We start from the raw sequence: 25,478 nt of genomic DNA on the forward strand, positions 1-25,478 counted from the left end.
TCATCATCACCAACACCACCACCACCACTATCATCAGTACATATTATATTATTATTATTATATCATTATCGTTATTCTTTTCCTTACCATTCTTTACACGTACAGTATGATGGCTATCTTTTATTTATTCATTCTGTTTTGTTTATTTATTTGTTTTATCTTTCAAAATGACTGAATTTCACTTTAGTCACACTTTCATCGTTCTCTCCGGCTAGCCACACACACCTGGACACCGTGCTTACTCTTGTAGCTTTCCCATGTAATTCGCGCTGTTGGCTGGTGATCAACTTTCTTTTAAGTGAAAATTACTTGGCCAAAATCAAATTAACGGTTAACCACTCACAATGGGCAGGATTACATCAAAATATTGCTAGACAATGAGAACACCAGGGATTAAGGGGTTGGCCGAATTAGAAACTATGACTTTAAAAGAAAGAGAAAAAAAAAAAAAAAGAACCAAAGTTTGAGGCCACTGGGATGATTTATGTACTGTCTGTAATTTTAATATTACATAAACAGCTCTGCAACCGTAACTCAGCGGCAATCAAGGGTGAAATGAAGCGTTCACTGTCTTCCGACACTTTTGATTGAAGCAGAAATTGTGAAGTAACCATCAATGTCGGATTGATGACAATCTCTGCAGTCTGGCTGGGAATTAGCAACAGTAAAATTTTGTTACAAGTCCTGGCATAAACATTTCTTATCAGCTGGAACACTCTTCCGATTTGCAGGGATATTTATTCTCTTTGCGAGAGAGAGAGAGAGAGAGAGAGAGAGAGAGAGAGAGAGAGAGAGAGAGAGAGAGAGAGAGAGAGAGAGAGAGAGAATCAGTAATCTGCAAATTATTCATCATAACATGCCTTTTCTATTGTCAGAAATAAGTAACAGTTCGAGTAACTTAACAAAACAACTGTCACTGCTACCTAGTTGTAGTAGTAGTAGTAGTAGTAGTAGTAGTGGTGGTGGTAGCAGTAGTAGTAGTAGTAGTAGTAGTAGTAGTAGTAGTAGTAGTAGCAGTGACCATATATTAAATTTTTTTTTTTTTTACTTATATACCTTATTGTACCTCGCAAGATGACATTTTACATTGCTACTTATGAATGTTCTCTTATTATCTAGATGCTGCAGTGTGCGGATATAAGATTTTCAGGCAGTACAGACAAGAGCATCTTCAAAACTTCCATCCCCATCGGATTGTTTGCGCTCCCCACTCCGGGGATGAGCGAGAAGGGGGAAGCGGAGCGGCTTATCACATTGATGCAGCATGTCAATGAGGGGGAAGCAATGATCCGACCCCCACACAGCGTGCAGATTACTCCACCCACTCAACTAGGCCTTCATTTCATTTGGACCATTTATGAAAATATATGTTTCTCATTAAGACATTTATAGAGTGTAGCAAATGAACAAAGAATGACGATCCAAGACGTCAAGCAAAAGATGGTCCGAATAAGCAAGAAATGAGTATACACTAATCCCTCGTAAGGTCAAGGAGAACAGTTACCAGTAGGTAATCATCCTACACTGCCTCTGCAACACGCCTCCCAGCATGGCTAGATATAAGGCCGCTTGCGACCGAATAGCCACACTCGTCTGCGGACTTCAGCATCAACCATGAACATAGTAAGCATAGGCTACTTGTGCAGCGTCCATTGCTTGAACATATCCTCTTCTTTGACTCTCGTGTCTTACTTAATTTTTTTTTTCAGCTGAGTATACTGCTGTTGATCGTGGCGGCGGCGGCGGCTAGTGTAATGGCCCAGCAGAAACCAACTATTTTGCTGGAGGACCCATCTAACCTGCAGAATCGTATGTGGGTGCAGCCTCCACGTTTCCACTACCGCGGTTTCAACCGCCCCCAAATGGCTGCGGGTTGGCCGTGACTGTCTACACGCTTCTGCAGAAATCTGGTCACGACGAACTGCTGGGCCCTTGATAAGCCTTCACTCGATAAATGACAGTATAAGTAACATGGTAGAAGAAGATACATGATAGATACACTTCCAAATTACTCGGTGAAACTCAAACCAGTATACCACTGTTTCCACTTCCACTGAATTCACCTTTTGTAATATCAAGAAATATATACCATATCCAGAGAGTGTTTTCTTTTTCCTAACCCATTTTTCTGATGATACAATGCTTTTTAATGTAGTACCATATCTGCTGAAAAATATATATTGATAAATTATTATTATTATTTATTTATTTATTTTATTTTTTTAACCAAGTCTAGTTTTGAGAAGTTCACCCAAAGCTATAAAACCCAACGCAGCATCCGCTCAGTACAGTAATAAAAATAAGGCAAGTTCAGGATTCAAAAGAACGCAAATGCTATCCTAATGTTGACAGACATGAATAATAGTCCTAAAATAAACACGCCATGTAATATATGTAACCTATAATGACATGTAAAACTTAAATCTATAAAAGAATCAGAAAAACTCATATTCAGTTTAATTGTTTATTACAGTAAAGTATAAAGAACTTATCATCAAGAATGAAGTTCAATTTTCCATAAATGTTCTTATTTATCATATTCCTAGGAGATTCACAATCACTGGCAATATCACATGTGGTCAGCAAAGGTTTTCATATAATTTCATCAAATAATTATCCTACATTTGCATATATCATATTCAAAGTGCTGAAAATCAACCTACATAAAGGGCAGACACGGGTCACTGCTGTTTTTCAGTACCAGAAAGTTTGCCCAAATATATGCCACTCCCATATTGCAAGTAAGACACTTGCCAGTTGATGTAACACTTGTACTGCATACCACTGTTCATATGAATTATTACACTGTAACACTCCCATTGGTCAGTATTTATTTTCAGCATATAGAGGAGGCTGGCCAAGACAGAAAAAAATAATAATAATAAAATGAATATATAAATAAATGAAAATGCATACTTAATTGCCACTTCCAGACCCTCCCCCCCAAAAAAAAAAAACAAATAAATACATAATTAAATAAATAAATAAATAAATAAATAAATAAAAATAATTATATAGCAAAGGGTTTTTGTTGGGGTTGCCCAACATACTTTTGGAGTTGTCTCGTTACTCCTCTCTTACAAGTCCAAGTCATCGGAAATGGAAAAACAAAAGCAGAAAGTGAGTTCCAAATTTTGCCAATGAAAGGCATGAAAGAAGGTTCTAATTAACTCCTGCATCAGTGAAGTGAACAGAGTAGTGAAATGGGTTGGTGGAAAGTCAAGCTCAGTAATGCTGTGGGAGGGGAAATAGGCATGTAGTTGGTATGTTCAGGGAAAGATTGACCAAGAAAATAAATGGGAAACATAACAGGAAATACAACATTGTGGTGCATGAATCCTAGATCTTTAACTTTCATTCCATGTACATGTATTGCCTGCATCTGTTGGTGTTAGTGCTCTAATGCCATGCCTCTTTATCCTATGCATTATCTTACCCTTCACAGTATGCCCCTGTGATGTTTTACTTTGGTATTTCTTTCTCTATGATGGAACAGCCATACATACAAATATATAAATGTGTAAATGAGATGTGTATGTTCTAAAAAACAATGGTTGAGCATCCATGCAGATGAGATTATTTTCTTGAGAAGTGCCTGTGGTGGGCAAAGAATGGACAAGGAAAATAATGTATGCATATAACCGTGGCAGTACTTCAAGTAGAGGAATGAAAAGTAGAGTGGTTGAGGGGGGAAAGTGGTTGAATAGCATGAAGTGAGATAATGAAGAGAGATGCAGAAAGTGCAATGGGATGAACTTATGAGAAATGGGATGACAGAGTACTGAAGTATATACTCGTAAGAGATGAATAGAATCATTATGGGATGCAAAGATAAGAACAAATGAAGACTATTCTGTCATGGCCATCCCCTAGATAGATACATAGATAGTTGCATAAAATTATACACTATCACATAATTTTAGGTAAAACATGTTACACTTTGTACATACAGAATTCACTATTTTGTGGTATTGGGAAAATATATAAGAATATAAAAGCCAACAAATTGTGATGCCAGCACATTTGTTTTCTGAATGTTACTGCATCACTTCAGATGTGTTCCAATACAATGATGATCACTTATTTAGATAACTCCCTTGAAGTTTACAAGGGGTAGGTATTAAGACAAGTTAAGATTCACATGAATAGACTTTGCAGTCTGAAAATTCCATGTTAGGTATTTTAACATCCTAGATTGTCCAAGGTGTCTAGAATGCAAGTGTCCTAAAGAAAAAGAAAAAAAAAAGATACAATAAATAATAAACAACTTCTGTACCATCAAACACTAAACTAGGTAGGTAAATTGAAAAACATATGAAGAATCTCTTGTCATATGTGCAAGAATCTCTTGTCATTGACTGATAATAAAAGTTAGCACTAAAAATTAGTGAAGAAGAATATTAGAATGATCGAGATGTTAAAAAAAGTTTTGATGCCACTAACAGTCACTGGGCTATTGTACATACATACGCAGGTCGACCATCACTAATCCAGTTCCATCACAAATCTGGCACTAATTTCAACTAGCATAATTTCAAATTTTCCAGGTAACTGCACCAAACTGCTACTGCTACTGATTGTTGAAAAGATGATAGAATTTATTCAAAAGCTTTTTAACACAGAGTTGGGGAAAAAGAATGGAAGAACCAATGTAACAGTGAAATAGAAGCTATACAAGAATAACAGAAGCAAGGAGTGGATGACCTAAGAAACATTACAAAGTGAAACAGGTCACAAGAAGCTATTTGCTGAATAAATAGCTGGCATCACTTTCAAACATAGGGAAGCCATTCAATTTGCTTTCTCCATTTATTATTAAACCTGTTCAGTTTTAGCTCCAGCCATGGCCCCAGCGAATAAAGGAAATACTTCTCATTGTGTAAAGTGCAAATACTGTATGTTATCGATAAAAGATAAAATTGAAATCCTAAAAAAAACTCGACAGCAGTGTGTCTGTGCGAAGCTTGTGTGAATTATACAGCATTGGCTCTTCAACAGTTTACGACATAAGGAAACAGAAGGAAATTAAGCTCAATTTCTTTGCAAACGGTATCAGCTCTATCAGTACCATTGGTATCTGCCAGAAATTAAGTATGTATCAGTATTGTTATCAGCAGAAAAAGTTGTATTGGTACAGCCTCACTTATTAATCAAGTTGTACTGATTTACAACATACAGTGGAACCTTGGTTACCGAATGCTTCCCTTTCCGAACAAATCAGTTTTCAAACAAAAATTTGAACTCTAATTGCTTTGGTTGCAGTATCATAATTTGGTTTTTGAACAAAGTTACTTGATTTCAAATACTACAAGATGCCATTTATTACTAATTTATAGTTTCTATAAATATTTTCTTCATTTATATATATATATATATATATATATATATATATATATATATATATATATATATATATATATATATATATATATATATATATATATATATATATGAAGGAGAGACACAAAGAATAAGACAATAATTAAGTCTTTGAAATAAGTTAAGTGTGATCCAGTTGAAGAAGTTGTAAACCTCGATGTAAACAAACAAGGCTTGGCACTCAGGAATAATCCCAAGCTTCTTGTGGCTCTCTCTATCACCAACAATGCCATCACTACTGCACAACTGCATTTTCTCAGTAGAAAGATTTCTAAATGTTATGATCACTTTCATTTTGGCAGAGTGGGTTGCTCCTCTCTGTGTCACTCTGTAAGGTTTCCCTCACTTGATTGGTGGCAAGGAGAATGCCTGCATGGACTAAACAATATTTTTTGATGAGTTCTGTCACTAAGTTCATTCAATACATCCTTTTTGGATAAAAAAAATTTCTAAGCTGGAGATGTTGTGGAGCGGCTATCTTAGCAGTGGGAGCACTAGGCATTACCCACTAAGACATGGTGGACATGTGTCTAAGAACAGATTAATCTATTTTACATTGATTACTATAGGAAAAAAAAAAAAATTTAACATTTTGGATTCCGAATGGTATTCAGGAACAAATTAAGTTCAAAAACCGAGGTTCTACTGTATTTCTAAGGTAGAATGAGGTGGTTAACAGTTGGAATAAGTGTGTTCTAACCTCATTTCTCTGTAAGCTGGCACCTGAAAGATCCCAATGATGCTGGATTAGTGATTGGTGACCTGTTAAGGGATTTTAATCATGTATAATCAATAGGCAACAAATATTTAAAGAGCTTCCTGATTAGTTCAATTTAAAATGCCAAGACTGCTTTCAACTCTGGGATTTACTGATAGACCCAGTGGAGGAGACCTACCAGTGTCAGCATGTCTACCTTAATCTGTATTAGACTCGAGTGGTTTGTCACACACCCTTTGAGAAAAGGAACATAAAGGAGACCCTGGAGCATAATTCCATGAGAATGTGTCATCATGGGAGGTAAATTAGTGTCCAATCTCCATCTTATTGTGTTTTATCTCATGAGGGAAAAGGTTGACATCCAGGCCACTTACATTCTAGGAGCATCATTCATGATTATTTAAGTTTTCTAATTTCAGGCACACCAAATGCTCACATTATTGCAATAAAGTTCCCTTGTATATGGAGGAGAGAGAGAGAGAGAGAGAGAGAGAGAGAGAGAGAGAGAGAGAGAGAGAGAGAGAGAGAGAGAGAGAGAGAGAGAGAGAGAGAGAGAGAGAGAGAGAGAGAGAGAGAGAGAGAGAGAGAGAGAGAGAGAGAGAGAGAGAGAGAGAGAGAGAGAGAGAGAGAGAGAGAGAGAGAGAGAGAGAGAGAGAGAGAGAGAGAGAGAGAGAGAGAGAGAGAGAGAGAGAGAGAGAGAGAGAGAGAGAGAGAGAGAGAGAGAGAGAGAGAGAGAGAGAGAGAGAGAGAGAGAGAGTTTATAGCCAGTATTTACATTAATCTAGAGTATGCAAAATGAAATTTGACACTTTATCATTAAGCAGCCAGGTGCTAAGTGAAACAACTCTCCAAACTTCCAAGTGTTTCGTCCATACATACACGCACACACACACACACATTAAAAATGTCTTTTAGTCAGAACAACAGGGGGCTCCAGCCCTTACAACTGATTGAAAATGATGAAATCTGAATTTCCGCCTTGATATGTACAGTATATAGTAAGTATGTAAAATGTAAGTGTATAACACCAGTTTTCAGTATATAAATCTTGCCAGCAGACTGCCAGCAGATGAAGGGTTGGTGTGAGTAAGAGATGGGAAGGGTGCTCACAATTGCATCTTAATTCTACACATGACTGATGCACTTAGTACTTTCGCAACATTACAAGACTTGAAAACTTAAATACAAACATTGTACATGACTTACATTAATGTACTATATACACTGTACATTTGTCCATGTCTACTACTCTGAATCACTAGTGCATGTGAAAATCTGACATGCAAATCAGATGAGCAAGAGCTATGAAGTTGGACTCAGACTCACTGCAGGTAGAGGGATGTTGTACCCTGACTACTGCCCTGTGCTTGAGAAAAAAGATACTGGTCTGTTGGTGTGCTGCATACTGTTGTTTGCTGATGAAAGACATGAGATCTTGTATGGAGGGACAGATTTTATCCAGGTCATCATGACCCACCATTTTCTCCATAGTAATGTCTAAGTGGAAATGCAATTTTGACAGCTTCAGCCTTTGTGCCTTAAATTCTTGAGAAGGGAGTACACTAAAGTCACAAGAGCAGGATTGATTATGATCTTGAAATACACAATATGGCAACAAGTGTGACACTGCCTGTGACTGATTAAGTGAGGGAACATGTTGGCATGCTGCATCATGCCTTAGGTGTCAAGTTTATTCCCTGCAAGTCAGCATGTTTGGTTACTTTTAATTTTTCGTATTAATCATAAAAAAAAAAAAAAAAAAAAAAAAAAAAATATATATATATATATATATATATATATATATATATATATATATATATATATATATATATATATATATATATATATATATATATATATATATATATTTTGTATCATTATCTACTAGCTGTTACCATTTACTGCAAATTCTAATAAAACATATTCTGACTTGAAGGTGGCTTTCAATATACATACATACATAAACGCACACATTGTATGCTCAACTTAAAAAAAAAAAAAAAGGAAATCATGCCCAAATAGTTTAGCAAGACTAAGACCTAAAAGAAAGGTGGTAGGTAATAGACCTATTCTTTACTCTTCCTCTCTTCAGTGGTTCCAGAACATAAAGAAAGGCTCCCACTGAGAAGAAAGAGCTAGTGGTCCTGTGTGCATTTTTGCTCCTTAGAGTACCACACATTTCTTCATTATTGATCAAAAGGAAAATCTGAAGTGTTGGGATGATGCACATATAGTGTCATATTATAATTGTTATGTTTACTTACAACTATTACTCTAAGTGTCTAAAAAATCTATCTTTATATTTATTTTAAAAATCTAACACGAAAACCTTATTTCTTTAACACATTTCTTCTCATAAGCGTATTATGAACATCACAAAATTGCACACAAAATGTCTTCCATAAATGTCTCCTAACACCCCCAAAAAAGAGGCAAAAAGAGAATATCCAGCCAAAGATCTACTGTAATCACCTGGAAAATCCCCAATTGACAGGAAAGTCTATAGAACTAAACTACCAAATTTCAATGACCAATCATGAAGTCCTTTCACCCAGTGTGGCCCAGGTGACAGGTTTCATAGGTACTAATGTAATTTTTCTCCAAAGATGCTTATGTGCTAAAAAAAAAAGTCACTGGCACACTGCAGGTTAAGACAATCAGAGCACAAAAGTATGCACACTCAAAGCTTTCTGGTAATTTTGTACATCACTGTTTAAAGTAAAATGGCAACTGTAACCCAGTGAGTAATAAATTCTTTTCCTGACTGAATAATTTCATTCACTGTCCCACATTCAAGACAATAGAAATACTGACTGACATGTGTTTGTACATGTGAAAAATTTACATTTTCATCAAGATTTATGAAAATAAGTAAAATAAATAAGACATTCAATTCTATTTACAGTGTAAAATAAAACTAAAGTATGTTCAGACTGATTTGTTTATTATACTTCCTTGTATTTAGTATTCAGTAATTAAATGCATCTTGCTCAAAACCATCACACCTAGATATACAAGATGTGTATTGGGAAACTTAATGTCAATGATGTATGCTGAAAGGAGAGAGGAAAGGGAGAAATTAATCTACCAGATAAGGAAATGATGTGTTGGAAAAGAGAGAAACATTCATTATGTTAATAATGAGCGTTGTAGTGAGTGGAAAAGAGACAATCCCATTCACCACATTAATTATGTGCATGAAAGAAAGAGAAGCTTAACCTCCAAATGTATGACGTGTGCTCTGAGAGAGGACCATACAAGTCAGCCTGAACACACTATAATTATATTGTTTTGTAAAACTTTCATTTTCTCGGGTTTGGATGCACAACTCTCCTGAGGATAGGTAATGGGATGATGATAAAATGCATTAAACTAAGTAAAATTTTGTTGAACACAAAATTAAATAATGCAGACAAAAAATTTTAATACATTGCGATACTAATTTTTCCCCAAGAGTGGAAAGATTGTTTAGATGCATCATAACATATACTTAATTTAGTTTTTTACTTAAGACTAGCATGTGACTAGTTATGAGTCATCTTAAAAAGTAAGGATTGTAGCCATATTTTCTGCTGTTTCTGAAGTTATTGGTATACTAATAATATGTTCTGTTGCAGGAATCTGTGATGAAGATTGTGATGCTGACTGTGGCTGAGGTCTAGGAGCTAACAGTGGGCCATGAGTCCTTGCTGAAGTAATGGTCTGGCCCCCAATGGTCCCCCTTGACTCTCGTGGTGTAAGTAGTTGGCCATTATGCAGATGATCAAACTCAAACTTTATTCGTAACTCACCAATGAGAGATAGTGGAAGGATGTCTGGTATCCACTCTATGATGAATGGAGTAGGTTCTTTCTGACCAGGAGGGGGAGTTCCTACACGTAATCTTGTCTTGTACTCTTGTGGCTTTAGAAGTGGTTGGTTGGGGCTTCCTTTTGCATAGACAGAGTCTTCATCACGATGCCTGAAGAGTCTGTAACTTCCATCTCGATTCTGAATGAAGTTTCGTGTTACTTCCAGTGGCATTTCATTAATGTCAAATATCTGCTTCACATGAGCATCACTTAAGATCTTCCAGGTATATTTTGTAAATTTTCCTAAAGGAACGGCCTCTTTTCTTATAAACTGCTGTGTTTGATTTGGTACTCTTTTCTTTTTGGACCGTGCATTTATTCTTTCCATAAGACAATCAAAAAACAGCTTTGGCATATGAAACACTAAAGGTTCTGGTTTACCACTGAAGCCAAAGTGCATTGTTTGATTAATGCGCTCTGTAACACTTCCAAGCCAATTCATAAAACTGAATGAGGCAGTGTTTTCATCCACAGGTTCCTTGGCTTTCCTAGCACATGCTCCTGTCAAGGGCCTTTTTGGTGAAGATATCTGCTGTGAGAGAAAGGGAATTGATATTCATGATTAAAGTCAGTCCATACTAGAGTGTATCTAAAAATAATCTAAACAGTTTGTAATTCACACTCACCTGAAAAGAAAACTGAACCTGATGTGAACTGCTGATTACCAAACAACACCCTTCGGCAGAACTGCATCCTGAATCAGTGGGGTACCCTAATAAATTTTTTCCTCTTTTTTTTTCACTGTCTATATGCACATGTAACATCAAGATGTGTGTTTTACTCACAACTGTATCATTACATGTAAACCAGTTTTTACATAGACATACGTCTCCTGATCTCCATAGGGTCAAGATGTGTGTGCCAGCACTCCGCAAAACAGCTGCAGGTTGGGTCTTCCCTTGCGCTTTTTGTGCCCTTGTGGATCCTTGTGGATATTAATTTGGGCCTGCCATGCTGGAGACAAGTCACTGCCTCTTCAACAAATCACTTAACCACCTTCTGACAAACACGCACACTCATACCTGTCTGACCTGATATCTGCCTTATAGAAGGCAATCACAGCTGTTATGTCCTTCCTAGTAGTAACCCTCCTTGCTATCACACTGGGTTACGCAGAGTAAATGTTGCTCAAAAATTAAAAAGAAATGATAAGGCATAAAACATGCTAACCAATACCCTGCCTTACGGACCTCACAAAGGAGCTGAGGATACCTACTATACCAAGCAGTGTTGCCAAGGTAACATTATTGCTAATGGCTCAACAAACAGAGATTTCATGCTACAAGTGAACTCACTTTTAACTATGAATTAAAATATGTGACTAATCTGTTCTTCCACTGCTCTGTGAACTTAATTTCTGTGCAATATATATATATATATATATATATATATATATATATATATATATATATATATATATATATATATATATATATATATATATATATATATATATATATATATATATATATATATATATATATATATATATATATAAACATACACACTGTACTACATACCACTACTGTATGTATTTATTCATACTTAAGAAATAAGTGTCGTGCAATGAACTGTTTGGCTGTGCATCTATATCTGACCTGCAGATAGGTCTTGTTACTCCAGCCTGTAGCCTTGACTAGCAGTATGTGATGATTATTTATGGGATCAATGTATAACATATGTCTTGCCAAACCTAAGAAAAGTTTTCTGGTGTTTTGAAAGTACAGTACGTTCACAATGTTTCATGTGAGTGCTGTTCATTGCAGAGCAAAACTTTTCTATGAATTTATTTTCACATAATGGGATATATAGTTACATATAGTTAATAATCCTTGGATTGAAAAGAGAGATGATAGCCTTTGTTTTTCACAATCATTAATCATGAGTTTCATGGGAATTTTTTGCTTAAGAAAACATTGTGATGTCTCACACCTTAAAAACTCTAAAATTTTGAACCATATGCAATAATTTCGCATATATTCACCTCGAAGGGTTGGTAAATTAAGTTCCTCATATTGATTACTTGCATCTTTCTCTAGGACTCTGCTTTCACTCAATGGTACATTTTCAACACAAGATAGTACAGGACCTCTCACTCTCACTACTGAGAGCTACACCTGATGACTGAGTATGTATGTATCTATGTGTATATGTGTATGGGAGATTCATCTTGACATGAGTTAATGAAATGAGTCCCAAAAGATGATCCACCCTGTTAATTTGCTAAACTCAACCTGATCTCACCTTTGACATGGAAATTAAATGTGGAGTCCAGCACACTACACACCCGAATTGAAATGCCTACATTTAATGAGATCATGATGTAACCAGTTTATTTTCCCCAAGGAAAATAATATGTAGAAAAAACATTTCACAACAGGAAAATACTAGGGAAAATATGATCAGTTTACATGTTATATAGATCCTTTAAAATCACAAAATACATCCAAGGGGTTATTTACCCATACTCAGTAATCACTTCCATAGCCCACAATAACATGGCCAACTGACAGTTCACTGACTTCAACCTCATATGCCTTAGGGCCACTCTATTCTTACTAATTCCTTGGTTGCAAGTGTGTACAAATTTGAGGGTATGCTGTTGAGAATCCATTTTGAGGGCTGGCCAAGGAACAGCACTGAGGTGTTGACCAACTGATGAATTGAAAGTTTAATATTATAATAACAAGGTCATACAGAACACCTAAAAAAGTTCACATTCCAGTGAAATATGATGTGAAATAAAATTTTCATACAATAACAGAATACAAAATAATATCCCATGAGTTATGAATATAATTACAATATTTGAAAACAAAGTTTATAAAGAAGGCCATCTTTCTTCATAAAGAGAAATATCTCAAGTCACAGGGCAAAGAGCATCTCTTCCAGCATGGGCATCAAAGAGAGAGCTGAAAAAAATTTTGTTCTCCCCAATACCAAGAAAGGTGTTACTTTTGCAGGTTCCTTCTATAAATGAAGCACTTAATTAGCAAGTTAAGCATATCACTGGCAGGGCTTAATGAGTTAGCAGCTACAGCCTGCAAAATCCTTAACACTATAGTCATGATCATGGGGACTGAAGGGTGCATCATCATACTCTGGCATCCTACCCATCAGCACTGTCTGAAACTGTGCAGGAAGTAAGTTTTAGGAACACTTACCACTGTCATTAATATATACAGATAGAAATGGCAAATACTGCTAAATCTAGTCAGTTTTGAGATTCAAATAACAGAACAATAAATGCTGCCCGTATATATTATTAATAATGATAAATATTCCTAAAGTGTACTGCATGCACAATTTTGAGCACAGTACAATGCCACAGTACAATGAGGTTACCTCACTCCCTGTGACTGCAACTACAGTTATCTGATTAATACATTAAATGCTTATATACAAAAATTAGGCAGTCTTACCTTTTTTGAGGCTACTTCTTGTAATGTCAGAAGAGCAGAGCTTGCCTGGACCACTGAGTCATCCCGCCGACGCTTGATGCGAGTGACGGGCACGGTGTCAGGGATCTGGTGCACAGATATGGTGCCTCCATCTGAGGTTCGCAGATGGATGCCCTCTGGAGTTCTCAGTTGAATTTCAAGTTTTCCTTCAATGTCCTCCTGTTGATTTAGTGGTAATTTCAACAAAGTGCAAGACTACTTTGATAATTATGTTTAAACATCCTTTAAATAGAATTTGTCTAACATATTTCTGGGATGGATATACAGTTATCCCTCATTATCCATGGAGGTTAGGTAACAGACACATCCATAGATGATGAAAATCTGTAAAATTAGTGTTCCCACTTAAGAACACCCATGAGCCCCCAAAACCTTATTTAAGTGAAGAAATACTGCATATACTGTGTATATTGTGGTGTAGTTTTCTGCAGGTTGCCTGACAGTCTACCAATAGCGTCATTCCTCTCAGTGACAGTCATCAACACAATGTTTGATGTTAAGTGCATCATCTCCCATTGGTGACAGATGTTGAAGTCATTGAAGATAGCCACAGTCTTCATGCATATGAGATGTAATAATAATAATAATAATAATAATAATAATAATAATAATAATAATAATAATAATAATAATAATAATAAACGGTTTATTATTTAGGCAGTTAAACTGAAAATGTACAGAGGGGGTGGGGAAATACTTAACATTAATCCTAAAGGTAAGTCTAATCTAGAATGGACTATTGATTGATGGCTCCCACTATGGTGGGAATCGCACTGAGTCTGTACTGGTCCATGTGCGACGCCTTTAGGGGCGTTATCTTGTTGTGGTGTCTGATGTGTGTGTGTGTGTGTGTGTGTGTGTGTGTGTGTGTGTGTGTGTGTGTGGTTGTACAATACAACCTAGTTGTACTTTCTTCCCATGCCCCCTTGTCCGTCTCTCTCCCTCCATCTATGGTACTAAGTCATTTCTGTCTATTCTTTCCATATTGTTTGCTAATTTGTACATTGCTGTTAGGTCTCCTCTTACTCTTCTCTCTTGTAATGCTAGTAAACCCATCTCTTTGAGTCTTTCTTCATGACTTAAGTCTTTCAATTCTGGCATCATTTTTGTCATTATCCTTTGTATTGTTTCCAGTTTCCATATATCTTTTTTCTCTGTGAAGTCCAAACCACTGCTGCATATTCCAATTTAGGATGTATCATGCTTGTTATAATTTCCTTCATAATTTCTTTATCTAAATAGTTAAATGTCACATTAATGTTTGTTAACAGGCTGTATGTAGAGCTGAATACTGTGTTTATTTCAGGTGACATTGTGTCCTAAATCATTACTCCCAAATATTTTCTTCATTACTTTTCATTATTATTTGTCCTCCCATTTTGTAATTCCATGAAGGTCTCTTTTTACTTTTTCCTATTTCCAACACATGGCATTTTCTGAAGTTAAATTCTAGTTTCCATCTTTGGCTCCATGCATGTATATTGTCAAAATCTTTTTGTAACTTCTTGCAGTCATTTTCATCCTTTATTATTTTCATTATTTTCCATCATCAGCAGACAGGTTTATAAAACTATTTAGATCCTCTATCACATCATTTACATATGTTTGAAACATAATAGGTGCCAACACAGATCCTTGCAGTACCCCACTTGTCATTTTGTGCCAACTTGAATTAGGGTGTCTGATTACTGTTCTCATTTCCCTCCCTTGTAAATAATCCTCCATCTATCTCAATGTTGCTCCCTTTAGCCCTCCTCCATTCTCTAGCTTCCACATAAGACTTTTGTGGGAAACTTTATCAAATGCTTTTTTTTTGAGACCCAGGTATTCTCATCAGCCCATCTGTCCCTTTCTTGCACTCTTGTATAAAAAGCTCTGTAGATTTGTAACACAGGATCTCCCTTTCCTGAGTCCAAATTGCTTTTCTGTAATTATCTTTTCATTTTCTAGATATTCCACCCATCTGTCTTTGATTGCTATATCACAAAGCTTGCTTACAATACTTGTTAGTGACACCAGTCTATAATTTAATGGCTCCATTTTATTTCCCTCTTTGTATATTGGCACTATATTAGCTCTTTTCCATTCCCTTGGTAATTTTCCTTCCTGGTACTTTTCCTCCTGTTAATTACATCCCATATGGGTTCTTCCATTTGTTCTCTGCATTCTTTTAATATCCATCCATTTACTTGATCTGATCTTATTGCTTTTCTAACATCCAGCTCATCCAGCTCTTCCAGGAGTTTCTTGATTTCTTGTCTCTTTACTTGTATCTTCTGTATTCCCTCATTCTGTGACACCACTCTCGGTACCACAAATCTGGTTTCCTTTGTAAACACAGATTGAAAACTCTCATTCATTAGTTCACTCATCTCCTCAGTAATTTCATGAATTCTTCCTTCCCCTTTTAATTTGTTTATCCCATCCTCATGTTTCATTTTCCTTTTTACATATTTGTAGAAGAGTGTGTGTGTGTGTGTGTGTGTGTGTGTGTGTGTGTGTGTGTGTGTGTGTGTGTGTGTGTGTGTGTGTGTGTGTGTGTGTGTGTGTGTGTGTGTGTGTGTGTGTGTGTGTGTGTGTGAAATAGGATGAAATATGAGTGTTAAAGAAATAAATGGGATTAGCCATGAATATTATTGACAGGCAGAGATGTGAAGAGGTTAGAACAGATGAAGGTAGCAAGCAATTTATATTGATCTCTCATAATGCTACTGGATGGTTCTAGTTTGTTGATAAGTAGAGTGAAATACTAATATTAGTTTTCTTTTCTCAGAAATGGCTGAAAGGGATCTGGGTCATGGGCATCCCCTATGCACCAGGCAAATGAAGAGGAAGTCATAAGGAAAAGGGACATTAATTTAGGACTCCATGAAGCTGGCATACCTGTGGCAGAAATCATCTTGCAAAGGCATTACAGTCAGTGACAAAAATAATGGCACAAAAATAGTTTGATTTGTTTCCACATAGTTGATAAATGGAAAGAATAACTAGTGTCTGTAGAACTGGACTGGAAAAGATGCTGGTGGATTTGCCTTGTTCATTTGGGAACCAACAACCTTTAGCATTTTGAGAACAAATTATGTATATGAAAATACAAGAATCACTTTAACTTGAATGTTGTCCTACTTTAGTTTTTTTTTTTTTTTTCAGAGAAAAGTTTTATGGATAAGATGTGGATAGTGGGCTTTAATATAAAACAAGATGTTGGATAAAGTAGCTGATTTAAATATAACTGATAATGCAAAAATCTGAGTTTCTAGTCTTTACTTTGAAGCTTATTTATGCTTTTAAGAAATAACCAAATGTGTTGGAGTTCAGTCCCAGATTCATTCCTCCTCCACAATATGATTCAATATTAACATCAATAAGTATCATGTTTACCTCCACAATCTGATTCCATATTAATATCAATAAGTATCATGTTTACCTGAGTCACAAGGTTGTCAGCTGGGGAGATGGGGATCCCTTCCAATATAGAAGAGGAATCTTCCTGAAGCACTTCTACCTCCACTTGACACTGTGAATCTCCTGAGTCATTAAGTATCAGAAAGGATCTCTCACCCACTGTGCTAAGGCTTGTTTCACTCTCTCCTAAGGTAACACTACTCTCTTCTCCATTGCTGCTACTTACTCTCAAACTTGAAGGTGGACCTTGATCACTGAAAAATATGCAAATTATATAAGCATATGAGGCAAGTACTAATGAATATGATTTTGGATTCTTTTCTTTCCACTCCCATAGGTATATCTTTATTTGATGGAGCAACCCATCTATTTACATAACAGGCTAATACCTTTGTACCAGGAATTTGAACAGTCAGTGCCCCTCACACACCCAGACAGACAGACATGCATACATATATATAGAGACATTCTCAAAGATTAAATTAAAATCTGTCTCAGCCTCTTTGCCTCTACAAAAGTGGGTGGAAAGAGGAAAAATCCTCACTCACTACCTTTGCATGTTGGTCACTAATGCAAGAATATTCAGGGTTTCTGCACCAGGGCTTGACAGCAGAAATGGTTTGACCTACTAATTCATAAGAGACCTTATCCTTTTCCACATCTGATCTCACCAGTTGATCTAATCATATGCAGACAAACCTCCAACAGAGGCTACACCTTCAGGCTACACCACACATACATATTTACAAGTGGTCTCCATTCATTACTACCACATGCTATCATTCTTCTTTGTTCCAAAGACACTCCTTGCATCTGATGTTTCCTTCTCTCCTTCCATCCATCCCATTCATCATCTTTCTTAGTTTTACATATTCTAATTACAATCCAATTATATTTTCCACTAATACCTCATCTTCCTTTCTCTTTACATACCCAAATTATGAAAATACTTCTTTCTCTATTTGATCTCCTCCAGTACCACTTCACACTTCTTAATTTTCTCACTCTAGCCAAATATGCTACACCACATGTTTCTCAAACATAACATTCCCATTACATACAATATCATCTACTCTCCTGATTCTGTGTTCTATGAATGACCACCTTACAATATTGCTGGTGCCACCACATCCTCATATGACCTTTTATTCACTCCATAAACCTATATGTAAACACTATAAATTCCCCTCTACATTTTTAATGCTACTCTAACTCCTGAATCAAGTTTTGATTCAAAACTACATTCATCCTTCTGCCATCTGCCCAACTCATACATTTAACTACTTCTCTTAGTTTCTCATTCTCTACTTCTTTCTTTCATACACTTCCAAAAATCTTTACTAGCTGTCTCAATCTATCCTTTTTTTAAATAATTGAAAATACATGCCAGAAGTGTGAGGTAACATCTGTAATCTAAGATGAGAGAGAGAGAGAGAGAGAGAGAGAGAGAGAGAGAGAGAGAGAGAGAGAGAGAGAGAGAGAGAGAGAGAGAGAGAGAGAGAGAGAGAGAGAGAGAGAGAGAGAGAGAGAGAGAGAGAGAGAGAGAGAGAGAGAGAGAGAGAGAGAGAGAGAGAGAGATTTAGGTCTAATAGTAAATATCCTGTTACATAATTCTCTGTTGCTGTAATGCAGAAATGCAATGAAAACAATCTACATTCAAATTCAAATTAGAATAAGCATGAAACCTTTTTTTGGAACCTAAACAAACAAAACAAAATAATAACTCTGTAAGACAGTAAACTGAGCATTGCATTAATGGAATAATCTTAAATACCAAAATTTTCTAAGTGTGTTTTTTGATAAATATATCAAACTATTAAATATATTTTTCAAATATGTGCATATATAAACATGAACTTAAATAAACTAAAAACATACTTCTGTATCATATTAATATAGTAAGAAAATTCCTGAGAGAGGTTGTGGTCACTTGCAAATGCAACCACACATGCATACAAATGAACACATTTGCGGAAGGACACATCCCGTGCAGCTGGCTGGATTTTGAAGGATCGGCACCCGCAGTAATATTTGTACTCTATTTCCTCCTTGTTTCGCACCTTGAAAGGAAAGGAAAGAAAAAAAACAGATAGATTTCAAATAAGGGCAATTCTACTCCATTTTCAAAACTAAGAAATAAAATTCTATCATCTTCAACATTTTTCTCTGCAGCTCTAATGTATTAGTAAAAAAAAAAATATATATATACATATATACATACATATATATATATATGCATATATATATATATATATATATATATATATATATATATATATATATATATATATATATATATATATATATATATATATATATATATATATATATATATATATATATATATATATATATGCATATATATACGCATATATTCACCTGCTGAAAACTGAAATGTAAAAACCCAAACTGGTGAAGAGCCTCAGGTTTACACTTCACCACCATAATATTTTTGGAGACCCTTTGTACTAAGGGACCAGGAGTATCTGTTGCAAGCTGCCATATATCAGTTTTGATTGACTGTGGTATTGGTAGAGAATTCAATGCCGAGTTTTTCAATGTTAGTGATGTGGCATCTTTATAACACTGGGATGCTGCTCGTATGTGCGAACACAGTGATGGCTGTTGACTCTGAAAGAAGAATTTGTTCAATAGAATACAATATTCCTCTACTTCAAATGAAGGTGAAGAAACCAGAAAACACATTCAAACTCACCCAAGGAAAACACTATAAATTCAGCAAGGATAAGTGCTGAGAATGACAAGATGTATATAATGAACATTTCACTTTTCCTTTTAAGCAATTTGTTAATTCTCATGAAATATGAGATTACCTCATTTAAAAAATAATGTAATACTAAATCTTTTTAAAATCCAAATTTAAGAAGAAGCTGAGTATGCAATCTGGACTCTGAATACAGATTACATTCAAATGTGCCACTATCTACAGTCAGCTACATTAGTGATTAGAACTCTTGCTGAGGTAAGTGTCATATTGGACAAACTGGCAACTTGCTCCTTTTCAGTCTGAAAAAAATCTGCCAGGAGAAAATAACTATATGACTACTTTGGTTAGTCCCTGATATGTTTTTGAAAGCATGGAATAATGGATTCATAGTTTGACATATTGACATAAGGGAAAGCTACCTTTTGTGACCACTCCTTGCTTTGGCTAACAATATGGCTGTGTTTGTCTTAAACAGTGTTTTACGAGGTGACATGTGATGCCTGGAAAATGTACAGGCCACAATTGCATAGTATGAGAGTTAGAATTTTACTAGCATAGTGAAACAAATAGAAAAAATAAACCAATGCACTGGGAGTGCATTGGTGAAAAAATGGAGTGATGAAGGACGCAAGGACGTGCCTCACCACAAACATGACGGTGGGGTGCCCCAAAATATTTGACAACACCTTACATGGTATCTAGAGACAGTTAAAGATATATCCTTAACTTACAGCAAAAGAACTAGAAAAAACAAACATTTTGGAATGGCCCACCACCATGGTTGTGGTGAGGCACATTTTTGCATCAAATAATGCTCTTAAGTGAACAAAAATGCAGTTCATACAACAAATATTTACCTTTCGCTGACAAGACTCCACATAACATCGGGCTCCCATCTGTAGTAGCAGCATTGGATCACCAAGAGGTTCAGCTCCGATGAAGATATCTCCTGACCCATCCACTGACTGAATCAACGGAATCTGGACAAAACCTCGGTAGTCTGGTCCTTTGTCTCGTACTCGTACAGAATATATCTTTGGGAACAGGTGCATGGTATAAACAATAAGCTTCATCAACCACAACAAACTCATGGTTAAAAACATCAACCTTCATAAATAAGTTATTAATGACCACAGAGCATTGAATCAGTTTCCTCTGATGAAATTCCTTTAAGTCACAAAATGATAATATATTAATAATCTACATATGATAATATATTAATAATCTACATATCTCATTTTGGGATAGGATGGCAAAGCAAAAAATTATTGGTTATCCCTCCTTGGACCTGTCCTGGATAAATAAAATGATAAGGTGCACAGGAATAGGAGGGATTGATGCTGAAGGGACAAGACAACAAAATCTTGACAATAAGAGAGAGAGAGAGAGAGAGAGAGAGAGAGAGAGAGAGAGAGAGAGAGAGAGAGAGAGAGAGAGAGAGAGAGAGAGAGAGAGAGAGAGAGAGAGAGAGAGAGAGAGAGAGAGAGAGAGAGAGAGAGAGAGAGAGAGAGAGAGAGAGAGAGAGAGAGAGAGAGAGAGAGAGAGAGAGAGAGAGAGAGAGAGAGAGAGAGAGAGAGAGATTGGTGAGGGGAGTGTGTTGGGACAAGTTGTGTAAAGAGGGGCAAGTGAGCTTCTATTGAACTAAGATCATCTCCTTAATAAAGTCCCAAGGAAAGCAATACAAGAGTAAACTGGACCAAACTACAGTACCTTCACTGCTTCCTCCCTGCCTTTTTATTAGGAAAGTGGACCTAAGTTCATACTTTAGCTTATACATGAAAACAATTTTTGGACAATAAATTACATAATAAGGCAAAGTAATGATATACCAACCTGAGTGTCTGCCCCAGCTGTGATTCGACATGCTTCTGTTGAATGCTTCTTCTTCTCTCCAGCTTCCTTAAAAATCACATCACATGACTTATTCTTACATGAGAATCCTCGGGTTCCATTCAGTGTTCCACATTTGGGGCACTTTCGCACCCCTCTCATTGTGGCCCTTCCCAGGTCTGTTAGGAAGTTTGCTCTTTTATCTTCACGAGGCATCTGAAAGGCAGTAGGGCATGTTAATATATCTATAATGTTACTACTGAAGTAATTCATCCAAAATGGCTATCATACAGTCTTGTCCTGTATGAAGGACCTAACTTTATTTTTGCATATTTCCCTACCTTATCAAGCATTATGTATAACACAGCCCTATGAATTTATATCAATTTGTATATGAATTAATCTGCTATACTTGACTGTTTTCTTCTTCTTAAAAAGAAAAATGCATAAATACATGAAATAAAAAAATTAAAGAATAAAGAAGAAAAAAATAATAAAAAAAATATATAAATAATGAACAAAATATTAGAATAAATAAATTAATAAACAAATTAAAAGATGTTCTAATGTTTACTGTCAGCTTCCAACACTTGAATACAATATTGAATTGATTCACTGACTGGCAAACCCTCATTCCTTTTTGTAAGTTACTCAATCATTCTAAAATTCAAGCATGCATTAAATATTATTTTGTAAAAACTTATAAAATACAAGTGATAATTGGATTAAATGTTTTCCCCCAATGTCTGAAGCCAAAAATGAAGCCCCTGACTCAAAGGCACCATAGATCACCCAACTACTACATGAAATGACAATGAGGAAACAGAGGAAGACAAGAGAGGTAGAAAAGCAGTTCATTATGCCATCTCAAATGCATCAGCTCCTAATTTAATAAATTAATCAACCTTCATTTCACCCTTATGAAATATATCTGATAAATAAACTAAGCAACAGTGTAGCAAAACACATAGTTAAACAACCATGGCCTATGTCTTTTGGATTCAGGTTCTAGCTACTACCTGCTTTTGTAATCACACAGTTATGATCCTTGACTTTGAGGGACTAAGTGTACTGTGCAGTGGTACTGTATTACTTGGGATCATTTGCTATTTCATTAGCAGTGATACAGTGATGATGGTGTGTAAGATGGAGGAGGAAGTTCAGGTAAGTTGTGTAATGTGGCCAACCAGTTTTAATGTTTTTTATTTTTTTTTTAGCATAAATGCGAAATAAAGTGGTTATAAGCATGCAGATTAGGGTTTTCCTTATTTATATATGGAAGTGAAGGATTCAAGAGGTAGGTCTCAAGGAAGCAGAAGATATCACAAATTTTCAACATTCAATGCAATACTTTCAGCTTCCTTTTGGCATTGGTTTTATTGATTAGCTGGCCAGCTAATCAATAAAGGAATCAAGGAATAAAGGAATCAAAGGAATAAAGGAATCAAGGAAACTCTTGCCAGGCGATATGTTGATTTTCCTGCCATGCCACAAAGACTTAGGTTTGGTGGCAGATGCTGCCCTCATTCCTTGAAGCTTACTAGGTTGTGTGCTGATTGAGGGATATCTGCCTTTATTACTTTATTGAGCACTTTTTGGCAGTCAAGTGGGTAGATCCCAGTTATTCTAAAACTACACTCTCTTATCTTCCAAATGCTACATTAGGGAAAACAGTAGCCATGGAAAGTGGATCTTTGGCAGTGTAGTGTAGAACTTTTCTTCTGTTTCCTTCTATGTGCATACACAGCCACGCCTGGGGGCTGAGGGAGGCATGTGCTGTTTGGTGGCAAAAAGATCATGTGTATCTTGTTCTATTCACATATGTTGATGACATTACCAGAAAGATGCGACCTGAGATTGTTGCTGATGAGGATTCTTGGGCACATGAGAGATGAGAAATAGTTTTGGCAGATAGATATTATAGAATTTGCATAAGTTTATCTTTTGTTATGCTGTAAAAGCTGAATATATAGGTTATGAAGCATGAAAAAATGCATTTAGATATTAATTTTTTTTGTGGTAACTGAGGAAACCATGAGCTGTGCATTTACTCCATGAAAAGTTATCCCATTACCCCAGCCTTCAATAGTGGCTTTGTGATCATGAATGCTTAAACCTAGAAAGTTGTAATTATAGCACAATATGTCTTAGGATGTTCATAGTTATTAAGCCAAACTAGAATACCCTAACACAGTTTGTTAGGTGGCTTACCCTTTGCAATAACAAGTTCAGATTTTCAAAATTTTCTTCACTGTTATATCCGAACTTTAAAAAGCCCTGTTGGTCACTTTTACTGTTGAAATGGAATATTAGCACTAGTTAATGTTGAATCCAGGTCTCTGTTCCACATCTAAAACTACGAAACTGAGAAAACAATTCTCTTAACTATTTAGGATGAATTTAACATAAAAATAAGTTCCCTGGTACACAATTACCCTGAGTGGTGTGCAATTATCTTGCTTCACGATATGCCCTAGTTGACTGAAAGCTCAATTAAGATTAGACTGATTTTCTTGATTCCCTAAATTCTCGAGGATAAGGACCATGTTTCACTCATATCTGATTTTCCCATCAAGAAACTCTGCTTTCCTACCAAGCCCTCAGGTTTGATGGGAGAGAACGAAACAGAAAACAGGAATGAAGTGGATTCCGAGTTCTGGAGAATTACAGTGAAATCTGCAAGCAGTGCTGGTTAGTTAAAAGTTTGTGTGGTGATCTTGGTTAATTCAGAGGACAGGCCTACTGATTGCTAGGAGGGATGGGAGCATTTGAAAGTCTGGCCTTAATCCCAGAGTGATACTGTCCCTAGAATATTACCGGTGGTTTAAAAATTCCCTTTCTTTATGGTTTACAAATAACAGCCAAGGTGGTAATTCTACTTGAAGAATCATTATTTATGAAAGCTCTTGCAAATAAAACACCGCGATACATGACAAACTGACAGATACGTGGACTGCATTTCTAAACCACAATGAGAGGCACCCAGACCTTAAACACGCATCCCCAAGGCACAAACCAGGCGGTCTGAATAACCAGTGACTTCCCAGCAGCCTGGACCACCCAACCTTCCCTCACATTACCCTGTCACCTTGCTAATACATCTCCCTCGCGCCTCTAAGTCCACTGACACTCTCCAGCAAGCTACGGGAATGCAAGTGAAGTACTTGATTACCCCGATCCGAAGTCCAGTATCACAGAAGAGCGACAAATCTTAGGAGTTCACGAGTGGTTTGTTGACATTCTGGTACAATGGCGCCCAGACAAGATGGATCGCGCACCACCATTGGCCTGCCGCTGGTCAGATGGCCCGCACGTCACGCCGCGGCAAACTTAAAACTGCAGGGTAATGACTAATGAGGAATGAGGAGGAGGATTATTATAGTACATATTATAGAAAGGGATTAATTGAAAATCTTTACTTTCCTGTCCATACAATTCGCTACTGTTAATCATTTCAAGTTTATTATTATTATTATTATTATTATTATTATTATTATTATTATTATTATTATTATTATTATTATTATTATTATTATTGCCACAACAACAACAACAACAACAACAACAACAACAACAACAAATACTATTACTACTACTACTACTACTACTGCTACTACTACGTATCATTACTTCTTATCAAGATACATGATTAGTAAGAAAACCTAAAAGGCCAGAGCACCTTTCAATCTGAAATCCACCGATTCATCAAAATTACCTCATGGTGTAGGTATGCAAGGAACAAAATTAGTCGTCATTATTGACCGGGTAGAGTAAAAACGTGATTCTGTCTGAGGTAAAGCATTCATGAAGGACAAGAAGTATTTAACACTATCATTACCTGGTGGTGCAGCTACATGTTACTGAAGGCGTGGAATGGGGTACAAGTCTTCACATACTCGTATATCTTTTTTATTTTATTTTGTTGCGCCCAACATATCACCAGCTGTTTAGGCTGTCCTTCACTGTTCGGTCTGCTTCTTTTATTTATTAATTTTATCTGTGCTTATTTTTATAATACTCCTTCAGCTTCTGCAAACATCTCACGCGGCCACAGTTGTATATGATAGAGTGAGATCTGATTGCAGCCGGACTTTGTGACCTTTGCA

At 36.2% G+C, this 25,478-nt stretch overlaps 1 protein-coding gene and 1 long non-coding RNA gene across 5 annotated transcripts; one reads left to right on the plus strand and one right to left on the minus strand.

Moving 5' to 3' along the window:
- Positions 1-1,484: 1,484 nt before the first annotated feature.
- LOC135102887 (uncharacterized) lies at positions 1,485-2,097 on the plus strand. Its single transcript, XR_010269822.1, has 2 exons — positions 1,485-1,623; positions 1,710-2,097. It is a non-coding gene; the product is annotated as an uncharacterized LOC135102887 (long non-coding RNA).
- Positions 2,098-9,024: 6,927 nt separating this feature from the next.
- On the minus strand, positions 9,025-24,690 carry LOC135102888 (uncharacterized protein C2orf42-like). Of its 4 annotated transcripts, XM_064008492.1 has the most exons (9): positions 24,545-24,690; positions 21,376-21,588; positions 20,400-20,576; positions 19,194-19,445; positions 18,693-18,874; positions 16,837-17,068; positions 13,371-13,568; positions 9,889-10,480; positions 9,025-9,150 (listed from the first exon to the last, which is right to left on the minus strand). In XM_064008492.1, the coding sequence occupies exons 2-9, from the start codon at positions 21,586-21,588 to the stop codon at positions 9,059-9,061; spliced, it is 1,938 nt and encodes a 645-aa protein (XP_063864562.1). In that variant the 5' UTR covers positions 24,545-24,690; the 3' UTR covers positions 9,025-9,058. The 4 variants fall into 4 exon arrangements, with proteins under 4 accessions (XP_063864562.1, XP_063864561.1, XP_063864559.1 ...); XM_064008491.1 differs by having other exon boundaries at positions 9,025-10,477; XM_064008489.1 differs by having other exon boundaries at positions 9,025-10,480.
- Between the last annotated feature and the right edge of the window lie 788 nt (positions 24,691-25,478).

The sequence above is a fragment of the Scylla paramamosain genome, chromosome 8 (genome assembly GCF_035594125.1).
Source record: "Scylla paramamosain isolate STU-SP2022 chromosome 8, ASM3559412v1, whole genome shotgun sequence".
Taxonomy (NCBI): domain Eukaryota; kingdom Metazoa; phylum Arthropoda; class Malacostraca; order Decapoda; family Portunidae; genus Scylla; species Scylla paramamosain.

What these genes read in the sequence shown, in the direction of transcription:
- LOC135102888 (XM_064008489.1), bottom strand. Translation starts at nt 21,588, where the DNA reads ATGCCTCGTGAAGATAAAAGAGCAAACTTCCTAACAGACCTGGGAAGG. An exon ending in TACATTTCAGTTTTCAGCAG is followed by an intron (nt 18,875 to 19,193) that starts GTGAATATATGC and finishes TTTCCTTTCAAG; the next exon opens with GTGCGAAACAAGGAGGAAAT. An exon ending in AAGAAGTAGCCTCAAAAAAG is followed by an intron (nt 10,481 to 13,370) that starts GTAAGACTGCCT and finishes TTTCTCTCACAG; the next exon opens with CAGATATCTTCACCAAAAAG.